Genomic DNA, 22,690 nt, shown 5'->3' on the forward strand with positions numbered 1-22,690 from the left:
TCTGGGACATGCACAATATGGACTGTACGCCTATGATGGCCTAGTACACAAAGATCAATGTCCACACATCTCATTGGTTGATCGTGCACTGTTTATGGCATATGTGATATCATATTGTACACCCTATCGACCCGCCACCCAAGTGAGCCCAACACACCCCCTCCACCCTCCTACCTCCCCCCCGAACACCAGTGTCCAAAGATGCTCATTGTCAGTGGCCAGTCGCTATTGCAAGCCCCCTCTGCGGGTATCAGGGGCACCCCTGCCTGTGGAGCGCAGGTTCCTCCCAGATCTACGTTGGGGGCTGCCCTGGACGGAACTTGCAACGGATGATGTCTCTGCCTGCTCACGTCCATGCATGTCCCTAAGGGTTTGCGAGAGCTCAGTGAGCACACGGCGCACTGCGGCAAGTTCGGCACATACGTCTTTGGACGTCGCATGCAGTTCCCCCCTCAGGCTCTCGGTGCTTCTCTCCATTTGTACTCTCAGGCTCTCGGTGCTACTCTCCATTTGTGCCCTTAGTGTCTCTGTACTTCTCTCCATTTCTGCCCTAAGTGTCTCAGTTGATGTTTCTATGTCTGCCTTAGTGCCCCCACATTCATCGGCATGGTCCTTGAGGAGCGTGGCCAGTTGCTGCTGTTGCACGATTAACTGGTCGAGGGACTGTTGCCTCTGCTGGGCCATGGCCATTTGCGGGGGTGTCACAGAGGGGCTGTTGTCCTCATGTTGCCTTGCCACAGGGCTTGTGGGGGATGGCCAGTCGTCGTCTTGTGGGTGCCCCTGCGTGGTATCCTCATGTTGTACGGGATGGGACAGACAGGGGGATTGGGACAGGTCATGGATGGATCTGACTTCGACATCCCCGTCTTCTGTGTCGGAGCATGCTGCCATCAATGGGGTGTCACCTATGGTGCTGCTGCCACCAGAGGCAGTGCCTTCTGTGGCATCCGTTGGGGGGACCTGTGGTGGTGGTGTTGTGGGCATGCTGGCTGCTGGGGTGCCTGTTGATGTTCCCTCCTCCGTGCTTCCACCTGATTTGTGCTGCTGCCGTGTCTTGATGCGTGCAGCTGAGGTGGAGGGTCTTTGGCCGTTGGTCTTGGCCCTCTTTGCAGGTGTGCTGGTAGGGGTGTCCTGATGCTCGTCGTTTGGATCGGACCCTGTGGTGGAGTAAAGGAGGGCGAGGGTTATTAATGGGTCTGTGGGTATTGGAATGGCATTGTATCACATGCATTGGGGTGGTACCTGAGGGTGATTTGGGTCGGGGCCTTGGAGGTGCTTTCATTTGTGTGTGGAGTGAGGGTGCAGTTGTTTGGCAGCCTGCAGTTAGGGTGTGCCTGCTGCACGTGTAGTGCGTTTTTTAGGGGTTTTTAATTATTTATGTATTTATTGTGGGTTTTAACGTGCCCTATCAGGCTGATGTGTGTGGACGTTCTCCTGGACATGTGTTTCTGTTGCACTATGTGGACACATGGTACCTCACATGATTGGACATTGTGGATTTGGCATTGTTTTATTTGGCCCACCTACCGGAATCTTCGGATGTCTGCACTCCTTTCTCCATCCCTCCGACTCCCTCTATGCTCTCCATTCCGATGGTGGAGGCACAGATTTCTTCCCAGGGGGTCAACTTGATGGGTGATTCAGGACCTCCCCCGGTGGCTGTGGCAATGTTGCGGTTGGCAGAGAGTATGCTGCGGACGCGTATCCGCAGGTCGTCCCATCGCTTTCGGCATTGCTGTGGGGTGCGGGGTGCGGTCCCCACCGCACTTACCCGCTGTGCCACCAGAGCCCATATGGCCTTCTTGTTTGCAAGTGCCGTCCTGGTCATTTGCGTGGAGAAGACGACGGCAGCATTCTCCTGGAGGGTCTCTGTTAGCACGGTGAGTTCCTCACGGGAGAAGTGGACCTGCCGCTTGCGGTCGCACGCTTTCTTCGCTACTTTTCCCATTTTTATTGGTTTCGCTAGGGTGGATGACGGGTTGGGGGTGTGTCTCTGGGTAGTGTTTTTAGTGGTTGTGTGGTTTTAGTGGTTTTATAGGTGTACGGCGGGATGTTTCCCGTTCCGGGCCCATGTTTTAACTTCCGTTTCCGTATATTTCCGGTCACCGTACTTTCCGGTAGGCGCACACTGCGGTGTCCGCTGTGATGGGTGGCGGTATTGCACCTAGGGCGCCGTACGGCGGCGGTGTGGGCCGTTTTGGGGTCATTTCCGCCATCGCGGACTTTGCACTTCCGCCATGCCGTGGTGCTCGTGCCCGATGGGTCGGAATGGGCCGCACTTTGCTCCATCGTGCAATGGCGGAAACGCTATTTACGCTGTGGCGGTCCGGTCAGTCACTTTCCGCCAGGGTCGTAATGAGGGCCAGTGTCTGGATTGATGCAATGGAGAATTATCGGTCTACTCCGACCTTGGCGGAACCGGAAAGTCCCCATTCACCAAACCATTCCCCATTCCCATTGAGCCCCTATGGGGCTCAATGGGAATGGGGAGGGCGCAAATAACGGGCTCGCGAATGTCAAGCCCGTTATTTGCGCCCTGGTCCCTTAACGGGTCCTGTCCATAACGCCAGGTCAGACCAGGCGTTAAAGGAGGAACCCGCTAAGGGACCTTGTAGTAGGGCGGTAAGGGATTACCAGCACCGGTCTCCTTACCGGTGCCCGGTATCCCTTACCGCCAACCTCGGAATGAGGGCCATTGTTTCCAACTTTTGATGCAATTCTGAAGAACGCTTTTTAGTAAGAAGTTTCTGTTGTGGCTTTCTGAATTTCACTCATATGATTGACTGCCTGCAAACTGCACTCTTGCCAATATGCCAAAATACTAATCGCCACCCTAGCTATCAGCAAGCCCTATTACTCCTCTGGCCTCCGCCGAGGCCAGTCCCTCTGCTACCGCTACTCCTTTGCTAATCTCAACAAGGTATTGAATTTGGCTACCTGTACCCTCAATAATGTCCAACTATTTTCACCTCCATCTGTGCACCTTGCATTTAATTCCTTCTTCTTGTCTTCAAAGTCATCTAAGGCTGAGACCTCACCCTCCCAACCTGTCCGAGTCGATCTTCTGATTCCTATTCCCTCTCATTTCATGCTCCCACACTTTCCTCAACCTTGCACCCGCCCCCTTCAACCTCGGTTGTCTCTCACTTCTGCTCCTTCATCCTCTTGATTCCCCCTAATGGGAACACCCAACCCCATGAAGTTTATTACATTAAAACTATGACTGGCTTCTAGATCATGAAGAATGTCCTTCACTCCCAGGAAGAGGTCCTCTCACCCCAATGATCCCAACCACTTTCACTACCGGATTGCCTATCTGTATATACCTGTAAATATTGAAGCTATGTTTAATGTCTGTCTTGCAATGTCTCCTTGTCACTTCCCTGTTTAATCTTTGCACTACTATATCATGACATTATATAGGCTTGTAAAGCACATGGTAATGTAATGGCTCAAGCCATGAATGTGCCCTGTGTATAGTGCTTTCTGGGAAGCACTTTTTATTTTCAAAGAATAACCTAAAGTAAAATCAACAGTATCTGGTGTGTTGGTGTGCAGGGCTTTGTACATAATTCATCAGCTCCTACAGCTAATGTATGCTATGATTGGGGCACAAATAAAGTTCCTGCAAGATTGCATCCATGTTGGATTTCACATAAAGGCTTCCATGATTGGTGTTGCACATGGAACCAACTCTCACAGAGTTTTAAGCATGCCACACAAGAGTAAAGGTGGTTTGGCGCCGACCAAGGGAGAATGCTGATGTAGTGGATCTTGAATGCTAGCCAATGCAGAAGACACAAGGAATTATATAGGGTCCATCTGTGGGATAAAGCACCTGTATCAGCACCTTGAATGAATTGATTCAATAACAAGACCAGATGTGTTCTCATTTGCCTTAACTTAATACTGTCTATCAACTTTGGAACCAACAACCTTCCAGTCCCAGCTCTAAGAACAGTGAGATTAGTTGCCTTGATGCTGACGTTGCCTATAAACTGTAATCTCTGTCTGGAGATGAAATGTCATTCAAAATTCCAGAATTGCATCAGTTCCACTCGAGGAGAAGTGTCTGCATGAACAGGCTGATGTGCCCTATGTGCTCTATACATAGTTCACGCCAAATCAAAGGAGTCTAACTGGGAATGGATGCCTGATACAACCACTTACGTTCACACCAAATATTGCAGGAGGTTGGGATGGGAAGGGAGCTCTGCACCGTTACCTATCTTGACAGAGATGCTCTAGTTGGTCTCCTTGGCTGATTCCAGTTAACCTTTCTACAGCTTCTTCTAATATGCTCTGTGCTTTGATTTTTCGGCGAGGTTGGTTTCTCACGTTTGTCTCTCCGGTTCTAAATGTTCCTAGTCCAGCTCTCAGGGTTGCTTCTGTTGTACTAGCTGGGTTAACTTGAGCTCCAACCTGTGTTCTCTCCGGTGACAAGCTTTTTTATCTGCTGAGCTTAATGCAAAGACTCATGTACATGAAAGGAGGTTGAAGCTGCTGTCATAGCTGTAGCATCCTCTGTGTCCAGCAGCTCTTATGGCTTCATGGTGGTAAAGGACCTCTCTGTGATGTTGTGTGCAGACCCCATCGTCCTCAGTTTCCTGTCAGTCGTGACCTGACCTGTTTGAAGTCATATAGTCAGATATAAATGTCATCCCGCTGTTTCAAACACACCCCCAGAGCGTCAGTAGAATGCATTGATCATTGCAAAACTATCTCTAATGTCATTATTCCAAAAATACTGGGAAGTGGTAAATATCTGGCATCAAGTACAATATTCCTGTATTCAACTTACAAATACCATAAACCTAAACCTACGTACTTGATGTATTGTTAACTAGTCGTTGTAAGCAGCATTTGTTGAATGAGCACACTCATTAACCATCCTGGTAATTGAATGTAGTGCTTTGTTTTATATTGTTCCCCTTATTGCCTCCTAGAGCATGCTAAAATTAAACAACATAGGTCTAAATACTTGATAGTAGATCACAAATTACATTCCCAAAGGGCATATTACGCATAACAAATCATAAATTACCCGGCCCGCGGTAGTGGCCATGTAGTTATGGTTAAATTGCTAAACCCATAGAAAGACCACTTTTTCTGCAGCTTATTACTACGCTCCCCCTGGAGGAATCCTCACCAAATTTTGCAAAAAAAGTATATGGCCCGCTTTTAATTATTTCTGCAAGTTTAGTGAGGTTTTGTGCAAGGGGGAAAGTTATGGGGGTCCTAAATATATATATTTTTTCCATAGACTGGGCAAAAACTTTACGCAAAGCTACAGGCCGAACGGCTGGATGGATTTGCACCAAATTTGCGGCAGGAGCGGGGCTTGAGTCAGAAAGCGTGCTTTTGTGTGTTTGGTGGAAATACAACCAGTACTTTTGTTGCAAAGAACTGAAATGTACGTCTATAAAAATGTGTGATATCTGGCTCCGCTCCGCGGACCCATTTCCCGGTTCGCTCCTCATTGGCTTGCAATACGCGGCCGGTGGTTGGCTGGAGGGAAGCGTGCAGTGCATCTAAGTTTTTGAGAAACGCTGCCATGGTGTATCGGAGGGCAGTGCAGCGCCGAAAGGGACTGACAACCAGAATGTACGCCATGTGGCAGTGGGAAGAGGGGATGGAAAGGGTGGGGGAGAAAGAAGTAGTTATTCTGAAATGTGTGATTATTAGGTGGACGAAGACGGTCGTGTGCCTGCAGTATCCGTGCGTACTGCGCCAATTCGCCGGTCCCTGCACAGGCGACTACCATGTGTGGTGAATGCAGGCAGTCTTCGTTAGGGCACGATAGGTCATACCACGACCTCTTACCGTGCTGACTGGTGGTAGCTGAATAGCAGACTGAGATATGTCAATCGGTGAACGAAGATGTTGATGTGGCTGCAGTATCTGTGCGTACAGCGTGAATGAGCGGGTCTATGCACAGCCAACTACAATGTGTGCTGCATGCAGGCAGGCTTTGTTACAGCACGATAGCTGGTGCAGAGACCTCTTTCCGTGGTGACTGGTGGGAGCTCATTTGCAGAAGGGGAGTGTATTGCCCATGACATGCACATTGTAGGAGAGCGTGTACTCTAGTGTGTTGCGTGTGGTAAGCCCATAGCCCATTCCATGCACGGATGGAGGTCTTGCATCGACAACTATGTGCCATGGTTGCAATTAGGTTTTGTTGCCTTTTGTGTGTGGTTCGTCAGCATTGCATACATTGTTCATTCCATTTCCATGGGTATGTTGTTTATTAGCAGATCCTACAATGTGTACTCCATGGCTTCAGCTACTGGAGTGAACAGGTCCACAGTGAGTGCACTGAGTGCAGTGTTGGAATACAGTCAGCATAGAAGAGGGTAGGGTTGAAGTGCATATTCCATGTACATGGATACTGCAGTGTGTGTAGCGGGTGCCATTTTCAAATAGTGTGTGCATAGAAGTGGATAGGGGTGAACTGCATATTTCATACGATTGCGTACTGTCCATTGCGCGGAGTGCTGCCTACTGTACTCCAGGTACTGCTTTTGTACACTGAATAGAGTATGGCATGTGGTGGTGGGAAGAAGGTATGGAAAGGGTGGGAGACTGAGAAATGGTGCATATGAGATATGTCAATAGGTGAACAAAGATGTTGATGTTCCTTCATCATCCGTGCCTACAGTGCCAATTTGCAGGTCTCTGCACAGGCGACTACAATCTGTGCTGAATGCAGGCAGACTTTGCGACTGCACGATAGCTGCTGCGGACACCTCTTTGCATGGTGACTGGTGGGAGCTCAGTTGCAGCAGGAGAGTGCATTGCACATGATATGCACATTGTAATATACCGTGTATCCCGGTGTGTTGCATGTGGTAAGCCTGTAGGCCATTCACTGCACGATGGAGGCCCTGCACCAACAACTATGTGCCGTGGTTACAATTAGGTTTGCCATTGTTGCCTTCTGTGTATGGTTGCTCAGCATGGGCTACATTGTGTATACCATGGGTGTGGTGCTTCTTAGCACATCCAACCCTGTTTACTCCATGGCTGCAGTTTATGGAGTGAACAGCTCTGCAGTGTGTACACTGAGTGTGGTGTTGAAATACTGTCAGTATGGACGAGGGTAGGCTTGAAGTGCATCTTCTACATGCATGGATACTGCAGTGTGGGAAGTGGGCGCAATTCTTCAATAGTCTGTGCATAGAAATGGATTTGGGTTAAACTGCATATCGCATAGGATTGTGTAGTGTCCATTGCGTGGAGTGCTGATTACTGTACTGTCGTATCAGGTATTGCTTTTGTGTACTGAATAGAGTGCTTGGAACTATACTATGTGAATGACAGTGGGTATTGGTGTGTGAGGCAGTGTTATGTTTGTAGATTCTGCTAACTGTTGCATGTTTCCATGCATAGCTGTATTACGGTGCAGAGGTTGGGTAGCACTGGCGGTGGCTGTGGTACATGTGTGGAGTGTGGTACTTGGGCACATATTGCCATGCAGGGCTGCATTACATTGCGGTGCGTGTGGGCAAGGCCTAGACTAATGGGTGCATGGCCAAAGGCCATAGGCCGTAGGCCATGCACCCAATAGTCTAGGCCTTGCCCACACAGCCCGTACCAATGACGTTTAGACTCCATCTGTCAGAGGGTGCTCACCTTTCCAGAATGGTTGTGGAGCACATTTTAGACTTGATAGAGCACCAGAAGTCAGCTGCCATGCATATACTGTTGGTTGGTTCAGTTGCCAGTAACACCATCGTATGTGAATGAAAGTGGGAAGGGGTGCCCGAAGCTGTGTTAAATTTGTAGATTCTGCTAAAAGGTGCATCTTTCTATTCATACCTGTATAACGGTGCAGAGGTTGGGTAGGAGTTCCGGCTGGCTGTGGTAAGTGTGTGGATTGTGGTACTTGGTGACATGTGCCATGCATGGCTGGATTACGTTGCGGTGGGTGTGAGCAAGGACTAGACTATTGGGTGCATGGCCAAAGGCCGTAGGCTGTAGGCCATGCACCCAAAAGCCAAGGCCTTCACCACACCCACGTAGCAATGCAGTTTTCACTGCATCTCTGGGTGGTCACCTTTACAAAATGGTTGTGGAGCACATTTTACTCTGCATAGAGCACCAGAAGTGCACTGACATACATATATTGTTGGTTCCATGGGTGCGGTCATTGTTAGAACATCCTTAGGTTTTTGGTGTACGGCTGAAGATTGTGCAGTGAAAAGTCTTGCACTGTGCCCACTGGGTGCCGTGTTGGAACACTGTCAGTATAGAAGATGGTAGGGTTGAAGTGAATCTTCTATGTGCTTGGATATTCTGGTTTCTGTATCTTCCTGGGAGTAGGCCCAATGTTGTGATGAGTGTGTGGTTTGGTTACCTGTGACATCATTCTTTATGAATGGAAGTTGATAGGGGTGGTGGAGACCATGGTATGTTTGTGGAATCTGCTAACTGTTACATGTTTGCATGCATCGCTGTGTTATGGTGCTGGGGTTGGGTAGAATTGCTGCTGCCTATGTTACATTGTGGATTGTGGTTTCTGGGCACATGTTTACATGCATTGCTCCATCTTGCTGTTCTGGGTATGAGCAAGCAGTAGACACTTGTGTGCATGTTCGAAGGCGTGACAGATGCCAATCTGGACTAATGGGTGCATGGCCAAAGGCCATAGGCCGTAGGCCATGCAACCAATAGTCCAGGCCTTGCCCACACGCCCGCAGCAATGAAGTTTAGACTCCATCTGTCAGAGGGTTCTCACCTTTACAGAATGGTCGTGAAGCACATTTTAGACTTTATAGAGCACCAACAGTCAGCTGCCATGCATATACTGTTGGTTGGTTCAGTTGCCAGGAACGCCATCATATGTGAATAAAAGTGGGTAGGGGTGCCGGAGTCTGTGTTAAGTTTGTAGATTCTGCTAAAAGGTTGGGTAGGAGTGCCGGTGGCTGTGGTACATGTGTGGATTGTGGTACTTGGTGACACGTTGCTATGCATGACTGGATTACGGTGCAGTGGGGGTTGGCAAGGCCTAGACTGTTGGGTGCATGGCCTAAGGCCTTAGGCCATGCACCCAAAAGCCAAGGCCTTCACCACACCCACCGCAGCAATGCAGTTTTTACTGCATCTCTCAGAGGGTGGTCACCTTTACAGAATGGTTGTGGAGCACATTTTACTCTGCATAGATCACCAGAATTGCGCTGACATGCATACATTGTTGGTTCCATGGGTGCGGTCATTGTTAGAACATCCTACGGTTTTCGGTGTACGGCTGGAGATTGTGCAGTGAAAAGTCTTGCAGTGTGCCCACTGGGTGCCGTGTTGGAACACTGTCAGTATAGAAGAGGGTAGAGTTGAAGTAAATCTTCTATGTGCTTGGATATTCTTGTTTCTGAAGATTCCTGGGAGTAGGCTCAATGTTGTGAAGAGTGTGTGGTTTGGTTGTCTGTGACATAGTGTTTTGTGAATTGAAGTGGGTAGGGGTGGCGGAGGCAGTGGTATGTTTGTGGAATCGGCTAACTGTTACATGTCTGCATGCATCGCTGTGTTATGGTGACGGGTTGGGTATCTATGTTATGTTTGTGGATTGTGGTTTCTGGGCACATGTTTGCATGCATGGCTCCATTATGTTGTGATGGGTGTGGGCAAGCAATAGACTCTTGTGTGCATGATCAAAGGCGTGACGGGTATCAATCTGGGTGGTTTTGGATGCTGAGATGCAGTCAAAACTGTATTGCTGCGGTGGGTGTGGCCAAGGCATAGACTATTGGGTGCATGGCCAAAGGCCGTAGGCCATAGGCCTTGCATCCAAAAGCCAAGGCCTGCACCACAGTGAGAAAAAGCAGACGCAAAGAGAAAGGCTCTGTGGTGCTTCCAGACCCGACGATGGTTCTCCTCAAGTTTCAGGGAGGCCAGGAGGCTGTTGCAGAGGGAGGCCCCAGCCGGAAAAAAGACATGTACCACCAACTGTTTGCTTGCAGAAGCGACTAACCCTGAGGGAGTTGGAGTCGGATGAGGGAAGCGCTTGAGCAGGGAGATATATAGGAAGTGACAGTTGAAGGTATTGAGGTCCCAGGGCCCAGTAGGCCTTGTGCATAATTCAGAGGGTTTTCACCTTATTCCTCACAGCCAAAGGGAGCTATAGTAGACATTTCAGTGTAGGAGAGACACCATCCCTGGGCTTGAGGCCAAGGCCAATTCGCATAGTCCTCTTCTGGATGAGTTGCAGAGGGCGGAGAGTAGAAGCAGACAGATTTAAAAAGAGCCTGTTTCAATAGTCCAGGCTCGACAGAAGCACAGCTATGCAGGCAGTGACCTTTTGGGACCTTGCTTTAGGTTGGTAGGATAGATTCAGTGATACTTTTGGTGGCATACTTTTACAATTTATGTAGAAGATGAGTTAGTGGGGAAAACAATTGGTAGCATTGTAGGAAGGAAAGCACACAGTTCCTGTTTTGATATAATGATGTATGATATGAGTAAATGAAAACGTTGCAAGCGCATACCATTGAAGTGCCACTTGATGGTAGGGGATGGGGAAAAAAACAGTATGCTTTTAAAGAACGTAATGGACGCTCAGTGCCAGATACTGTGCGCAGAGGCACTTATAACACAGTTGTAAACATACTGCAGAAAAAGATTTCCTATCTCCATTTTGTGGTGATGGATGCTCATGTGGATGAATGTGGATGCACAATTCTTGCAATCTTTTACTGAACTTTCTACTGGACATGCTTTCGAATGACAGGACACTTGCACGCTGAATTTGTAACGGTACATGTGAAGTGTTGGGCAGAACTGTCAGTATTTGATGCTCATATCTTGTATGGCATTGGTGGATGTGTGTGTGTGACTATTTACCTGTGCCCAATGAGGTAGTGGTGGAGAAAAAATAGTGGAAAGGGAAGAAGGACTGCTCCTGCTTTAGTGGGGCGCGGCCCGCACAGTACTTTGGGAAGCGCACGTGCCACATTCTGCGCTTCTTTCCATGCTGGCCAATGTTAATGGGACTGTGGGGATTATCCAATCAGGTAATGTGGGTGTGGTTCACAGGAAGGGGCAATCATACTGTTGTACATTACTCTGCGTAGTGAGGCTGACTGACATGGCAAAACGCATTATGCAGACTTTGGGTGATGCGTTTGTGCTAGATCTGCACAAGTATGCCCAGGAAAGACACGTTGATGGCAATTTCAGTGTGGAAGGAGTGGATGCATTGTGGTGTGCTATCTATGATCGCAGTTTTGCTGATATGCATGCACTTTGCAGAGACCTGGCCACTTTTGCCACTGTCGATGTTATCGTCATGCACTACAGTGATATGCATATGGGTCACGTCGTAGCTTGTTTAGGTTTGTTCCGTCGACTGAAGTGGTTGCTGAATGTAGTAAAGAGGCTTTTTCCCACTGCCAAGGTGTTTTTCTCATCCATAACACCAAGAAGAGTATGGGACAATGCTCCTGGAAGTTGTTACGAGCCAGAGGTTGGAAGGTGTCTCATCAATAGAAGCATGTATGCTTTTTTGTCCGCTCGTGGGATGTTCTTCTGCAACAATGACCTCATTAGTTGTGGAAATGCTGAGTTTTTCCAAGCAAATGACATTTCTTTGTCGCCCATTGGTAATGCTGTTTTGTTTGCCTGTCAACAGGATGTGGTGAACAGTTTACTGTAACATTGTGAGCACACGAAAACACAAACTCAAATAAAAACTGAAAAGAAGGTGTTTCACTAGCGGCACCTACAAAAAAAAGGCTCTTTTCAGAGCCACCCCTATAAACGAACTCCTTACCCTGGTTGCAATGTTTTCCCCCACACCCGCATGCAGCACGAAATCCACATCTGGGGAGTTTGAGGATGGCCATGGAAATGGGACTGTGCAGGCTGAGGTATTGCGCAATACCATTTCTGGGTGTGGTGTGTACACAGAGGACTGATGTACAGAACTGATACTGTTACATGGAGAGCTCTTCAATGTGATTGGTGGATGCGTGTGGAAGATTCTAACAGTACCCAATGATGGCGTGCTGGAAAGAAGGAAGTGAGACGGGAAGAAGGAATGTTTCTACTTTATTGGGGCACGGCCCATGCCGTACTTGGGGATACGCACATGCCGCATAGTACAGTTTTCAGCATGCTACCAATGGGAATGGGACATTAGGGAATATCACAACTGAGAGTGTGGTTCACAGGAAGGCCCATTAATACGTTTCTCGATTACTGTGCGTAGTGAGCCAGGCTGACATGGTTGCCATTACTTGCAAAGGCAGTGTAGCATAGCAAATTTGGTCCAACATTAATTACAGGTCAAACCTTTGTGGCCTGCAACTCTGATCTGAAAAACTAGAAACAGATTGTGGAGAAGCTCTGGGGTGCAGCCTCTTGTAGGGCTGCTCTGGAGACCTTGCACCTGGAAAACAGGCCTACATTGCTGAAAAACATATATACATGTCAATGACACATTGTGGTGTGTTTGTAAGTATGTACTTTCCGAAAAATACCCAGTTCATTGCACAACACTGTACTATTCTGCTGTTTTAGGGTCAGGATTGTGTCCCCGAAATAAGGGCCCATGAGCAGTGTGGGTGCAGTCGTCTCGTAACGTCACCACTGTTCTCCCTTGGGACGGCTGTCCGTAGGATGTGTTTTGGGTGGAATACCTTTTGCGCATGTACATAGGTGTTCGATGCACACCGTTGGCACTTCTGTATTGATTAATTGTGCGACACACATGCGCCGACCATTTTGGGACACGCTGGGTTTTCATAGAGTGTAGCAGGTGGGAATTTTATGTGCATAGCTACCTGTACGATGTGGGTGGGCGACTCAAACGCATTAAAGTTTGTTCACATATGCTGCACAGTGGCAGTGTTACTGGAACACAGAGGCAGAGATACACATGCATGCACTTGCACAACGACAAAACGTCCGCTTCCACACATAATTAAAGGTGGTGCACAAGATGCCGACTTGCGGGTCATAGTGTCATCGTACGGATGCCTCTATTGTCATTGTGGATAGGCGGTGTGCCTAGGACACCTCCCTTTTGCTTACTTGCGACCATTCCTATGAGAACTGTGCGCTGCTGAGTCATAACAGCATTTAAAAAAAAACAATACCACATATACACTCAACAACAATTTAATTATCAACGTTTACTTGCACACATACATACCATACCATTAGGAAAGAGAAGGGGTAGCAAAAGTGGATACTTATTGTGGGGAATTGTGGATTTTGCACAAGTTGGTTGTGAGGGTAGGAACAGAGATGGAGGTATCCCTGTAATGTCTCCCATCACACAGATTTTGAGCGGATGGCAGGCTGTGACATGGGGAAGGGGTACATGTGCAGGTCTGCCAGTGCTGTTTTATTTGGTCCAAAATACACCCTTGTACACAATCTTTTCCGGCAGCACAAGTGTTCCCAAATGTTTCCACTTTGGCTTCCAGGCTGTCCATTTTGCTATTTACAGAGTTTCTTTCCTTTCCTATGCCGTATGATGTTGTGGAAGGTGTGTCGCTTTTGCTGCCTTGCTTTCCTTTTGCATATGTTCTCTTACATGAAAGAAAATGTACTACATGAAGCAATATGTACTACATACACAACATTTCACACTACTGTGCGTACCAATGGGGTTACTATCGTAAGTCACTGTGTATGAGGGAAATGTCCTTCCACTCACTTTAAGGTGCTTGCCATTGCTACGTACAAAAAACAAAATGTTCTGGCTCTGTACCACTGTATACTGCACCACCTGCGGAGTTATCAGACAAAACGTACTGTGCTTTCTACGTTGCAGTGATGTTCTAGTCTTAGTACTTTCCCGTCCTTACTCTGGCCGTTCGTTCTTTGTTCCCATGCACAGTAGCAGTGAGGTAAGATTGTTGATGGGAGACATCACTTCTGTTGTTGGTGTAATCCGTTATGGTGCAGTCCCTATGCCTATGTGCTGTTTGCTTCATAAGTACACAGCTTGCAGTCCTACTCTATTTTACCTTGCAATGCACGTACATGCTGCTGCTTCCATATGTTCCTTGTGTTTGCTGAATGGTACCACTATGTAAGATAGGCCCTGCCTTTCTGAGCAGGTTGGATGGCAACCGATGTCCGCGACCAGACACATGCTCCGAGACTGCTGTGCGCATTAACATGGTGCCTACAGGTTCAGTATGTTGTACAGATAAGAAAAGCACCTGGCCTGGATATGTCAGTGAACAAAAAAAGAGGGTGCCAGATGTGTGATGTCATCAGTGATGTCATCAATGACATTTGTGATGTCATCTTTGATGTCATGGGTGTTAGTCTTAGCAGTGCACAGTGGTGGCGCGAGTTATGGTTGCTTAGGTTACCATAACTGGTGAATTTTTGGGTATTTTTGGTTTTACTTGTAACCATAATATGGATAGGTTGTTATTAGTGCAAAGTGTAATGTTCCTTCCCAGTACTTGTTGCACTGAATTGATAGGTTTTTCCGAGGGCAACTGAAACATAGCGTCCCTTTAAAAAGGTGTTTTCTCAGTGAATTGTATACGGTTTTAGTAGTGGAACTAACACACAACGTCACTTTAACAATATTTTTTGTGTGTGAATTGCATAGGTGTGTACTAGTGCAACTTAACCATAACGTCCCTTTAACAAGGTTTTTTGTCAGTGAATTATATATATATATTTTTTTAAAAATAATTTCTGAAAAGGTATAACACGCATACGGGAAATAGATTTGAAGTCATTTTGTAAAATACTTAAATCAAGAAATATATTTTATATATATACATGCACATTTAAAATAACACTTCGTAGTACATGTTGCCACTTTTGTCATAAGGCTGAATCACTAAACTTTACACGACCAAGACTGAGAAAAAGACACCAGTGAAACAGTTCAACACATTTGCTTGACAAATATGGTTATTTTACACCACACACACATACACACAGTCAATCCTTGGTATTAATTTCAATATTGACACACTTATATTTAGTCAATTATGATTTATGTCTAAACATAGAATATGTAAGCCTTCAGCTAGACAACACTGATAATGAACAGTTGAATTATGTTTCAGTTCAAATGGAAATTCCAAATTCATCAGCCTTCTTCGGAACGATTATCAAATATTTTTGAATGACACTATACTTATTTTCATTTTTTCTCATGTTTCAACTACCTGCCCTGTAATTATGAATTGATATGTAAAATTTCTATATTATTATTATTATTCCAACTCCACTTTCTGATATTGTAATAACGTGTTATCATTTTGATATCAATCTGCACGAATTAACAGCCTTGAAAACGACCCAGTGTTGAAACACCTGTCGGCTGTCACAAGAGAATACATTCAGAGCACAACAATGCTGGACTTTGTTAACTTATAGAATGTATAAAAAATATCTTCTAGGTATAGCGCGACTCACCGGCACAACACAATTAGCTACAATTTATCGTGAGAGGTTTAGGGTAATACCTCCCAGTGCTGCAGACGCAGCTAGCCAACCCAGTTTGCCAAGTGCCTTAGCGCATCAACCAATGGTTATAGCCTAAAGCAACATATTTGTTTTCAATAAAAACACAGGCTTCACAGGTGGAACAAGTTATCGATCTCAAATGGAAAATATAATTTCAGAAGTATTTACAGCTAGCCTTCACTGAAGACAAATAGTGCCTGAAATGCCTGAGGAAATTTACCTGATTAAATTAAAATGTGCCCTTAATGGCAGCCATCAAACTTGCTAAGTGGCGAGAGCGAGAGCTGCTCAATGTGGTGCCAACGTAATGCTTGGCCATGCCTAGAATGAGCAAATAAGCAGGAGCCATGTGTTAGAGTAGGTGCTTACCATGCGGGCTAGTGTGAGTTGAAAGGAAATACATTTGCTGACCTGTACATTCTTGTCGGCTTCGAAGCACATGGGATGTGATTACAACCTTTGATATACTACCGAACACAGATATACAGAATACAGGCAGCTGGTGACATCATGTGCCTACTCACCGCTCACTGTCGAGAGTATCAGATAAACTATATATACCGCCATGAATGGAAAGATAGTTCTGGAGGCCGTCTTTGTAGTAAAAATAGAGTCCCTCATCAGTTATGTGATCCTCCCTGCAAAATACCAAAGGTAGCAAATACCATCTGTTCTGTAAGCCTAACAGCCTCATAGCGTTATCTGAAGGTACTGAAAGGTGTAGGGAAGACATTTATCTCAGCATATCTAATTGTCTAAGCTATGAGCCCCCTTCGGTGAAGTTTAACAAACGAAATTGTTTTTTTGGTGTAGATCTTGGCTCTGTGTGCTATAGGGCATAATTTCTGTTTGTGTTGTTATAACAAGTACATATAGTTTTACAAGGGTATGAGATGGCCTAAACTAAATGTTTAGCCTAAATTGTTAGGAAGGGGATGATCAGGCCAACTTTACCCTGTTTATTTATACAGTAGAGCATGCCAGATAATTAGTGTGGAAGAACTTGCAAGTCATGGATGATAATTGAATCCAAAAAGTATTTTTATTTGTAGAATTCCCAAAATATGTACTCTCTACACTTGTTTCACCATTCAGAAATAAGAAATGGCTCATCAGGGGAGTTTTTTGACTATTGATTTTTAGTCCCAAAGATTGGGTTATTTTCTTTTATCCTTATCTGTAATTGTTAGGCTAAAAATAATGAATTTCCTAATAGTCATCAAGAAAATATAGCCTTTTCTTCGCGTATCTGGCAGATAAACATTGATTTCCACTTCAGGTTAGTAGAAAGTAGTGGTTTTGGTGCGCCTCAATGCTCCCAGATGCTTCCTAAATGTTTAGCCTAGCAGTTTGTAAATTGTTCTAATTGTAATGTAAAGTTCAATTAAATAACTCGATAGGTTGTTCTGGTGAACGGCATGCACTGCACTGCCCATAGGTTTGGTATCTGCTCACCAGAGAGATGTTCAGATGGAAACAGGGTTTGATGTTATTCACCTCTTTGTTACATCTGAAGGAAGTATGTGTTATCCTTTACATTTTCTTTTCAAGGCGAAAGACTCGTTAACATGTGTTGCTTCTTAGGACATACACCTAATTTGGCAGAAGACGTATTCGATTATTGCCTCTTTGACCGTGTGGTTTAACAAGTTCCAGTTTCCATCATTTAACCTATGTGAGAGTGTGTGCCTTCTCCGTAAAAGGGTTGAGCTCTAGGGGATAGTTCATTGTAATGACTTATTTTAGATACCTGGTATCCCATTGTAATTGTATGTTTCCATTGGACATGCCAACAGACTACTGTCCACAAAGGAAGTGGAATAATATTTAGACACTCTATATTGATTGCATTTTGGAATTTGAAGAGCGTCTGAAACTGAATCACACGAGTTCATAAGATTGGCCAACACCATTCATGAGAGTATACAATTTACCAGGGCACAAGAGCATGTCCCAGTATCCAGGCCACCGGTGAGATCTGACGGGCTCCCTTGGATGTTCCAGAGGTATCCCAGAATTGGCCAAATCAGAAGTAGGTAATGGAAGTATTGCATAACCAAGCTTAACATTTGGTAAAAACTACTGCTTTAGTAACAACTGCCAATTTAAAGTTTAAAAGGGCATTTCTAGCAGCACTCCACAAAGTAAGCTTCCCACAGTGTAACCTCACAGAGCAAATTCAGTATGTGCATGAGCATGGTAGCATGCCCTCTGGTGGCAAATACGCACGGCCAGGTTAAGGTGCCCATACACTTCCTTGTCAACAGAACACTCTGTCCCCAGTGCTAAAGTTAGCTTTGACAAAGCAATATCATGTGATACGTGTATTGTACGTTGATCATTCTAGCAAAGATTGCAACTTCTAAAACGTATGACTTTGTTATTTGGAAACCTAGGGTGAATTGTTATGGCCAAACTACACAAGGGTCATCTAGCTTGTCATCTAATCGGTTTGCTCTTAATACAACACAATTTATCTGGTCCCCAGGTTAATCCAGGCCGTCCCTTTGTGAATGATGCCAAGAGTGAATGCTGACATTTTACTGACGGTATCCAGTGATATAAACGCTGGAATTAAACATTGAGGGTGACTCAATTTCTTTTAAAGGCACTATCGAAAACTTTCCTCAAATATTCTAGGGCTGGAGTTTGCTTATACAATAGCACCAGTCCTAAACCTTGTAGGAAGGATGTTTGTACTAGCGATTGAATCACATTTAGCCTTTACTGACTCCACCATACCAGCCTTCTATGGGTCCTTTTGATCGGAAAGCTCCCCAGTTGTCCCTAAATACCATTCAGCCTTCATGACTGGCCATTGTAGTACTGCTTCTTCACCAGAAGCATGGCTTCATATTTGATAGATACAGCTTTTTAGGTCCAAGCTCAATCGAGCTGCTGGCAATTAAGGGTTTACTTAAAATAAGACCACACTCATCTGCAAATTAGGCTGTCCCTATACCTTCTACATGGTTCCAGATCGACCCTGTTGACCAGTGCACTTGAATTATTGACAGTTATTAAGGAGGTCTCAGCCCAGGGTGGGGCTTTTGTATAGCATGCTGCTGAGTAAAGTTCAAGCAGCTATAAATACATACTTCACTGTACAGCATCAATGGTGAAGTTGGTAATGAAGACTATCATGAGTCTTTGATATGAGCAACCTACTACCATGGTGTAATGTGAGGAACTTTACTAAGTTATTTATTCATTTAATTTCTGTAGGAATTTGTAGTATTCACACTACAGAAGTACTTGTTTCTATGTGTGGTCTTAGAATAGATCGGCGGTGGTCATTGATCATGGACAGATTGGGTGCTCGTGCTGGGATAACACTTGTCAGCCCCTTTGGTTGTCAAAGAGAAAAGTTTGAAGATGTTTCCTGAAACAGCTGGGATTAGAGAAGATCCTACATGTTATGGGAGGTTGCTCCAGACGCCAAGCACTTGGACAAAGATAATCTGTATTCTCTACTAGCAAAAGTGTGAACTAGTAATGTACTAATCAATGTATATTTTTCTTTGCAGGCTCCTTGCCAAAGTGGGTGGTGAACAAGGTATCCCAGTTTGTGGCTCCCAAGGTAAGCAGGGTTTGTAGGGCTTCTAACATGGATTGTGTTTGGACCCTGTCTGATCTATACATTTTAACTCATCAGGGATAAGAACAACTGTGATCTCAAAGGGGAGATGATATAACATGGCAGAAATTTAGATGGTCAAATATGTTAATGTTCATGTTAAAGGTATTTTTACAGCGCACCAGCACCACCAGGCGCTCTGGTGGATCTGAAAAGGAGATTGTGAAAAAATGGGGATGGTGGGTGGTTGTAAGGGTTTTGTTGGAAACAGGAAAGAAAGAAATTGTGATGTTGTGTTGGCAGCTTGAGTTCGCACTGTTTGTGAGCTGAAGCAGGGTTTACGGGTCTGTGTGAACTTCCATGTGCTGTTGTGCTGGGTATGTGTTGTTAGTTTGTAGTTGTGTGTGTGGATTATTGTGCAGAGAGTTGATTGTCTGGTTTTCTGTATGTCAGGTGTATAAGGAAACTTGGGAGGTGTGCTAGATGGGTTTTCTTTTTTTCCTCCTCACCTCCTTTCTCTCCTCTTTTACTTCTATATCCTTGTGTTTTTGTGCTCCCTCATCCTGGGTCGGAGATGTTTAGGTCAGACGACTCCGGTCCCACCCTGCCCGTCCCGTGCAGGGATTTAACCAACCTAGGTATCTCTATGGGCTAGCGTTGTGTGGGGTGGGTGGTCGGGGGTCCCTCAACCTTATGGTTAGGTGAGGAATTGATTTAGGGTTATGGTTTTATTCCTGGGTATCTTTTTCCCGAGGGGTTATAATCTTTTGCAGTCCTTTCATCCCATTTCCGGAGCAAAAAGCCACGTTTTTAGCAGTTTTCTGAATTTCAGATGATCCTTTGTGTTGGGAGAACGAAGATCCCACGAATGTTCTCTTGTTGTAAGGTTTTGGTTCTAGTCGTATGTCGTTGCTTGATCTTAGTGGTCTTGTTGGATAGTAGATGATTGTTTTCTCCTTTAAGAACTATGATCCTTGTCCATGCATTGCCCTGTGTGCTATGCACATCATTTTGAACTTTATTTGCTGGTTTATTGGTAGCCGTTGTAGCAGTTTCAGTGCTGGGGTAATGTGTTCTCTTTGCGGTAGTTTGAGCAGTATCTGGCTGCAGCATTTTGGATGCACTGGAGTTTTTTTTAATTGTCATTTTGACATTCCTAGGTATAAACTGTTGGATTAGTCTACTCTGGATATGGTGAGTACGATGATGGTGAGTGTTTTGTGGGTGAAAGAGAGGAATGGTAAGATCCTTTTTACTGCATGTAAGAGGAAGAACCATTTCTTGATTGTAGTGTTTACTTGTGGCTCCAGTGTTAGTTAGTTGTCCATTAAGACTCCCAGGTTATTTACTATTGTTGTAGGAATCAGTGCTGTTCCCATTTCCGTCGGCCATGGGATGCAGTGATTGTTTTCCCCATTTTTGGGTATGATCAATATTTCTGTTTTGCTGCTAGTGTTCATCCAGCTGTAGAGTTCTTGTGGGCATTCTTCTAGTGTTGCATTTTCTTCTTGTGTGTCTTGTATTTTGTAGACGATCGGTGTGTCATCAGCATAGTTATAGCAAGTGAGGCCTAAATATGTGTTCATTTGAGCCCACCACGAGATCCATGTGAGGAGTGGGCTGGTATAATAATAATGCTAACAATTTGTGATCTTATGCAGCGTTTTGGGACAGATTCCTTCCACATCTAAGCACTGTTATAGCAGGTGTTGTTTTACTACCAAGTATAATGGCACTAATTGTATAAAAAAAAAACCTTCTAAAGGTGGGGCTTAGTTGGTTCATAATCTAAGGTGATTAGCATATACAACTCTACAGAGAATGAGAACAGAGGCCAGGTTTTTTAAGCTAAATTTGGCTATTTACTCAATCTGAGTAAAAGTCAGAAAACTTGGAATACAATGTTCAACGTCTAAAGATGTAGTTGCTACATGGCTTCTATTAATTTTCTACCAGGCCTATCTGCTGACCAAGAATCATCATTTGTGACGCATATGTCATGAAGCTGCCCTCATATTAGGGATGGGAAAATCGGTGCTGTCAATCTGCTTTCTCCCGTTTCTGAATTAGAGTAATCAATTTACAGATAGAAAACATATATCAAACAACAAAAAGAACACAAACAGTATACAATATTTAAAGAAATCATTTCTGCATATATAAACATTGGAACACATAGATAAGCACCCAAAGAAATATGTCTAGTGTACAGTGCCCACAAAATGTACATATTGATACATAAACACAAATCATAAACCATGAAAATATGCATTACATACATAACAATAAACAATACTTAACAATTATAGAGCAAGAAATGAGAGGAAGGGCAGCAAGTGACCATTATGTCCACTTAAACTATAATAATCCAACGTGTAGTTCCTGTACATGTGCGCAGTATGTTTGTGTTTTATTGAGAACAACCCTTCACAAAGTAGTCTCTTGTGATTGGGCTCCAGACAGTCTGACGTTGAACACACAGAAGGGTGTGTCTCTGTCCTGTTGGGCATGTGTAACGCTCACCTGATTCTCGCAGAGGCGCCGGTCTTGACTGGGCGACTACCGTATCTTCAAAGGTGATGTGTAGCTCCCGGTTGGCTCTTTGGGCTGGACCTCTGTGCACTGTATGCCTGACGTGTAGAGTAAGATGTCTGCAGATAGAAAATATGGGGTTAATGAACTGGGGTTATCGGGGTGTCCCTATCTCTTTCCTCTTCTCCTCTCCTGTAGACCCCCAAAGGTTAACGCTCTCACCTTAGGTAAGTGAATGCCGAGCTCTCCATCTGCCTCGGGGCAGGGTGCTGTAGCCAGTTTCTTCACTGGATAGGTAGCGCAGGCCTCTTGACTTCAGAGGACTGCTGTCCGTCGTTTACTGCACGAACGGTAAGTTTCGAGTCATTCAAATGTCTTTTTAAAGTCTTTAGTAATGATGTCTCTTGTTGTGCAGGGTTCCGGCGATGGCGGATGACGGGCTGAAGTGAGTTGAAGATGGAGCCCGTGTGATGAATAGAAGCGCCTGGAAGCACATGAGTAAGCGCTTGTTGCCTGCTTCACGATACGCTCTAACTGTCTTTTTAATTTGCAGGTACGAGTTCGGAGCGGCTGCAGGGTGCCGGAATACCCACTGGATTAGATGTGGAAAGGAGTAATGGCACGTGAGTATTAAAGTTCCCCAATGTCTTTAAACGCACCTTGTTTTGTCTTTCAGATGTGGATGCAGCGCCGAAGGCCTCCGGAGCGTGCGAAGATTTGGTAAGCTTTTGTCTTTCAGATGCCGGAATGCAGTATGAAGACCTCCGGAGCGCACGAAGAGTAGTTAAGCCTTTGCCTTTCAGATGCCAGACTGCTAACCTGTTCTTTCTTGTCTTTATAGGTGTTTCTGAAGACTGGATTCAGGATGGTAAGCCTTTTTCCTTAGGCCCAGGACTGGATGCAGAAGACACGATGAGCGTCCTGCTGCAGAGGGTGCAGAATAACGCAAAGCAAGATTCATCCACCGGGTGTGGTTTAAATAGCCTCCTGTAGTGCTTAGGTGTCTCCTTCCACAGCCACGCCTAAGTAAGAAAAGAGTTCCTGGTAAGAAAAGAGTTCCTGCCTTCCAGAAGAGTTCCAGTGTTCTAAATCTAGGGAGTGGCTCCAGCCCCACCCAACAGGAAAAGTAGTTCC

The 22,690-nt window shown here is 45.3% G+C and overlaps 1 protein-coding gene across 1 annotated transcript in view; it reads left to right on the forward strand.

Moving 5' to 3' along the window:
* Positions 1-22,690, forward strand: part of LOC138582653 (START domain-containing protein 10-like) — a 394,666-nt gene that overhangs the window by 350,904 nt on the left and 21,072 nt on the right. Inside the window, exon 5 of the mRNA XM_069654119.1 lies at positions 18,975-19,027. Coding sequence (XP_069510220.1) covers positions 18,975-19,027 — 53 coding nt within the window. The remainder of the gene's footprint in view (positions 1-18,974; positions 19,028-22,690) is intronic.

The sequence above is a fragment of the Ambystoma mexicanum genome, chromosome 3q (assembly GCF_040938575.1).
Source record: "Ambystoma mexicanum isolate Mex_15411 chromosome 3q, UKY_AmexF1_1, whole genome shotgun sequence".
Classification (NCBI taxonomy): Eukaryota; Metazoa; Chordata; class Amphibia; order Caudata; family Ambystomatidae; genus Ambystoma; species Ambystoma mexicanum.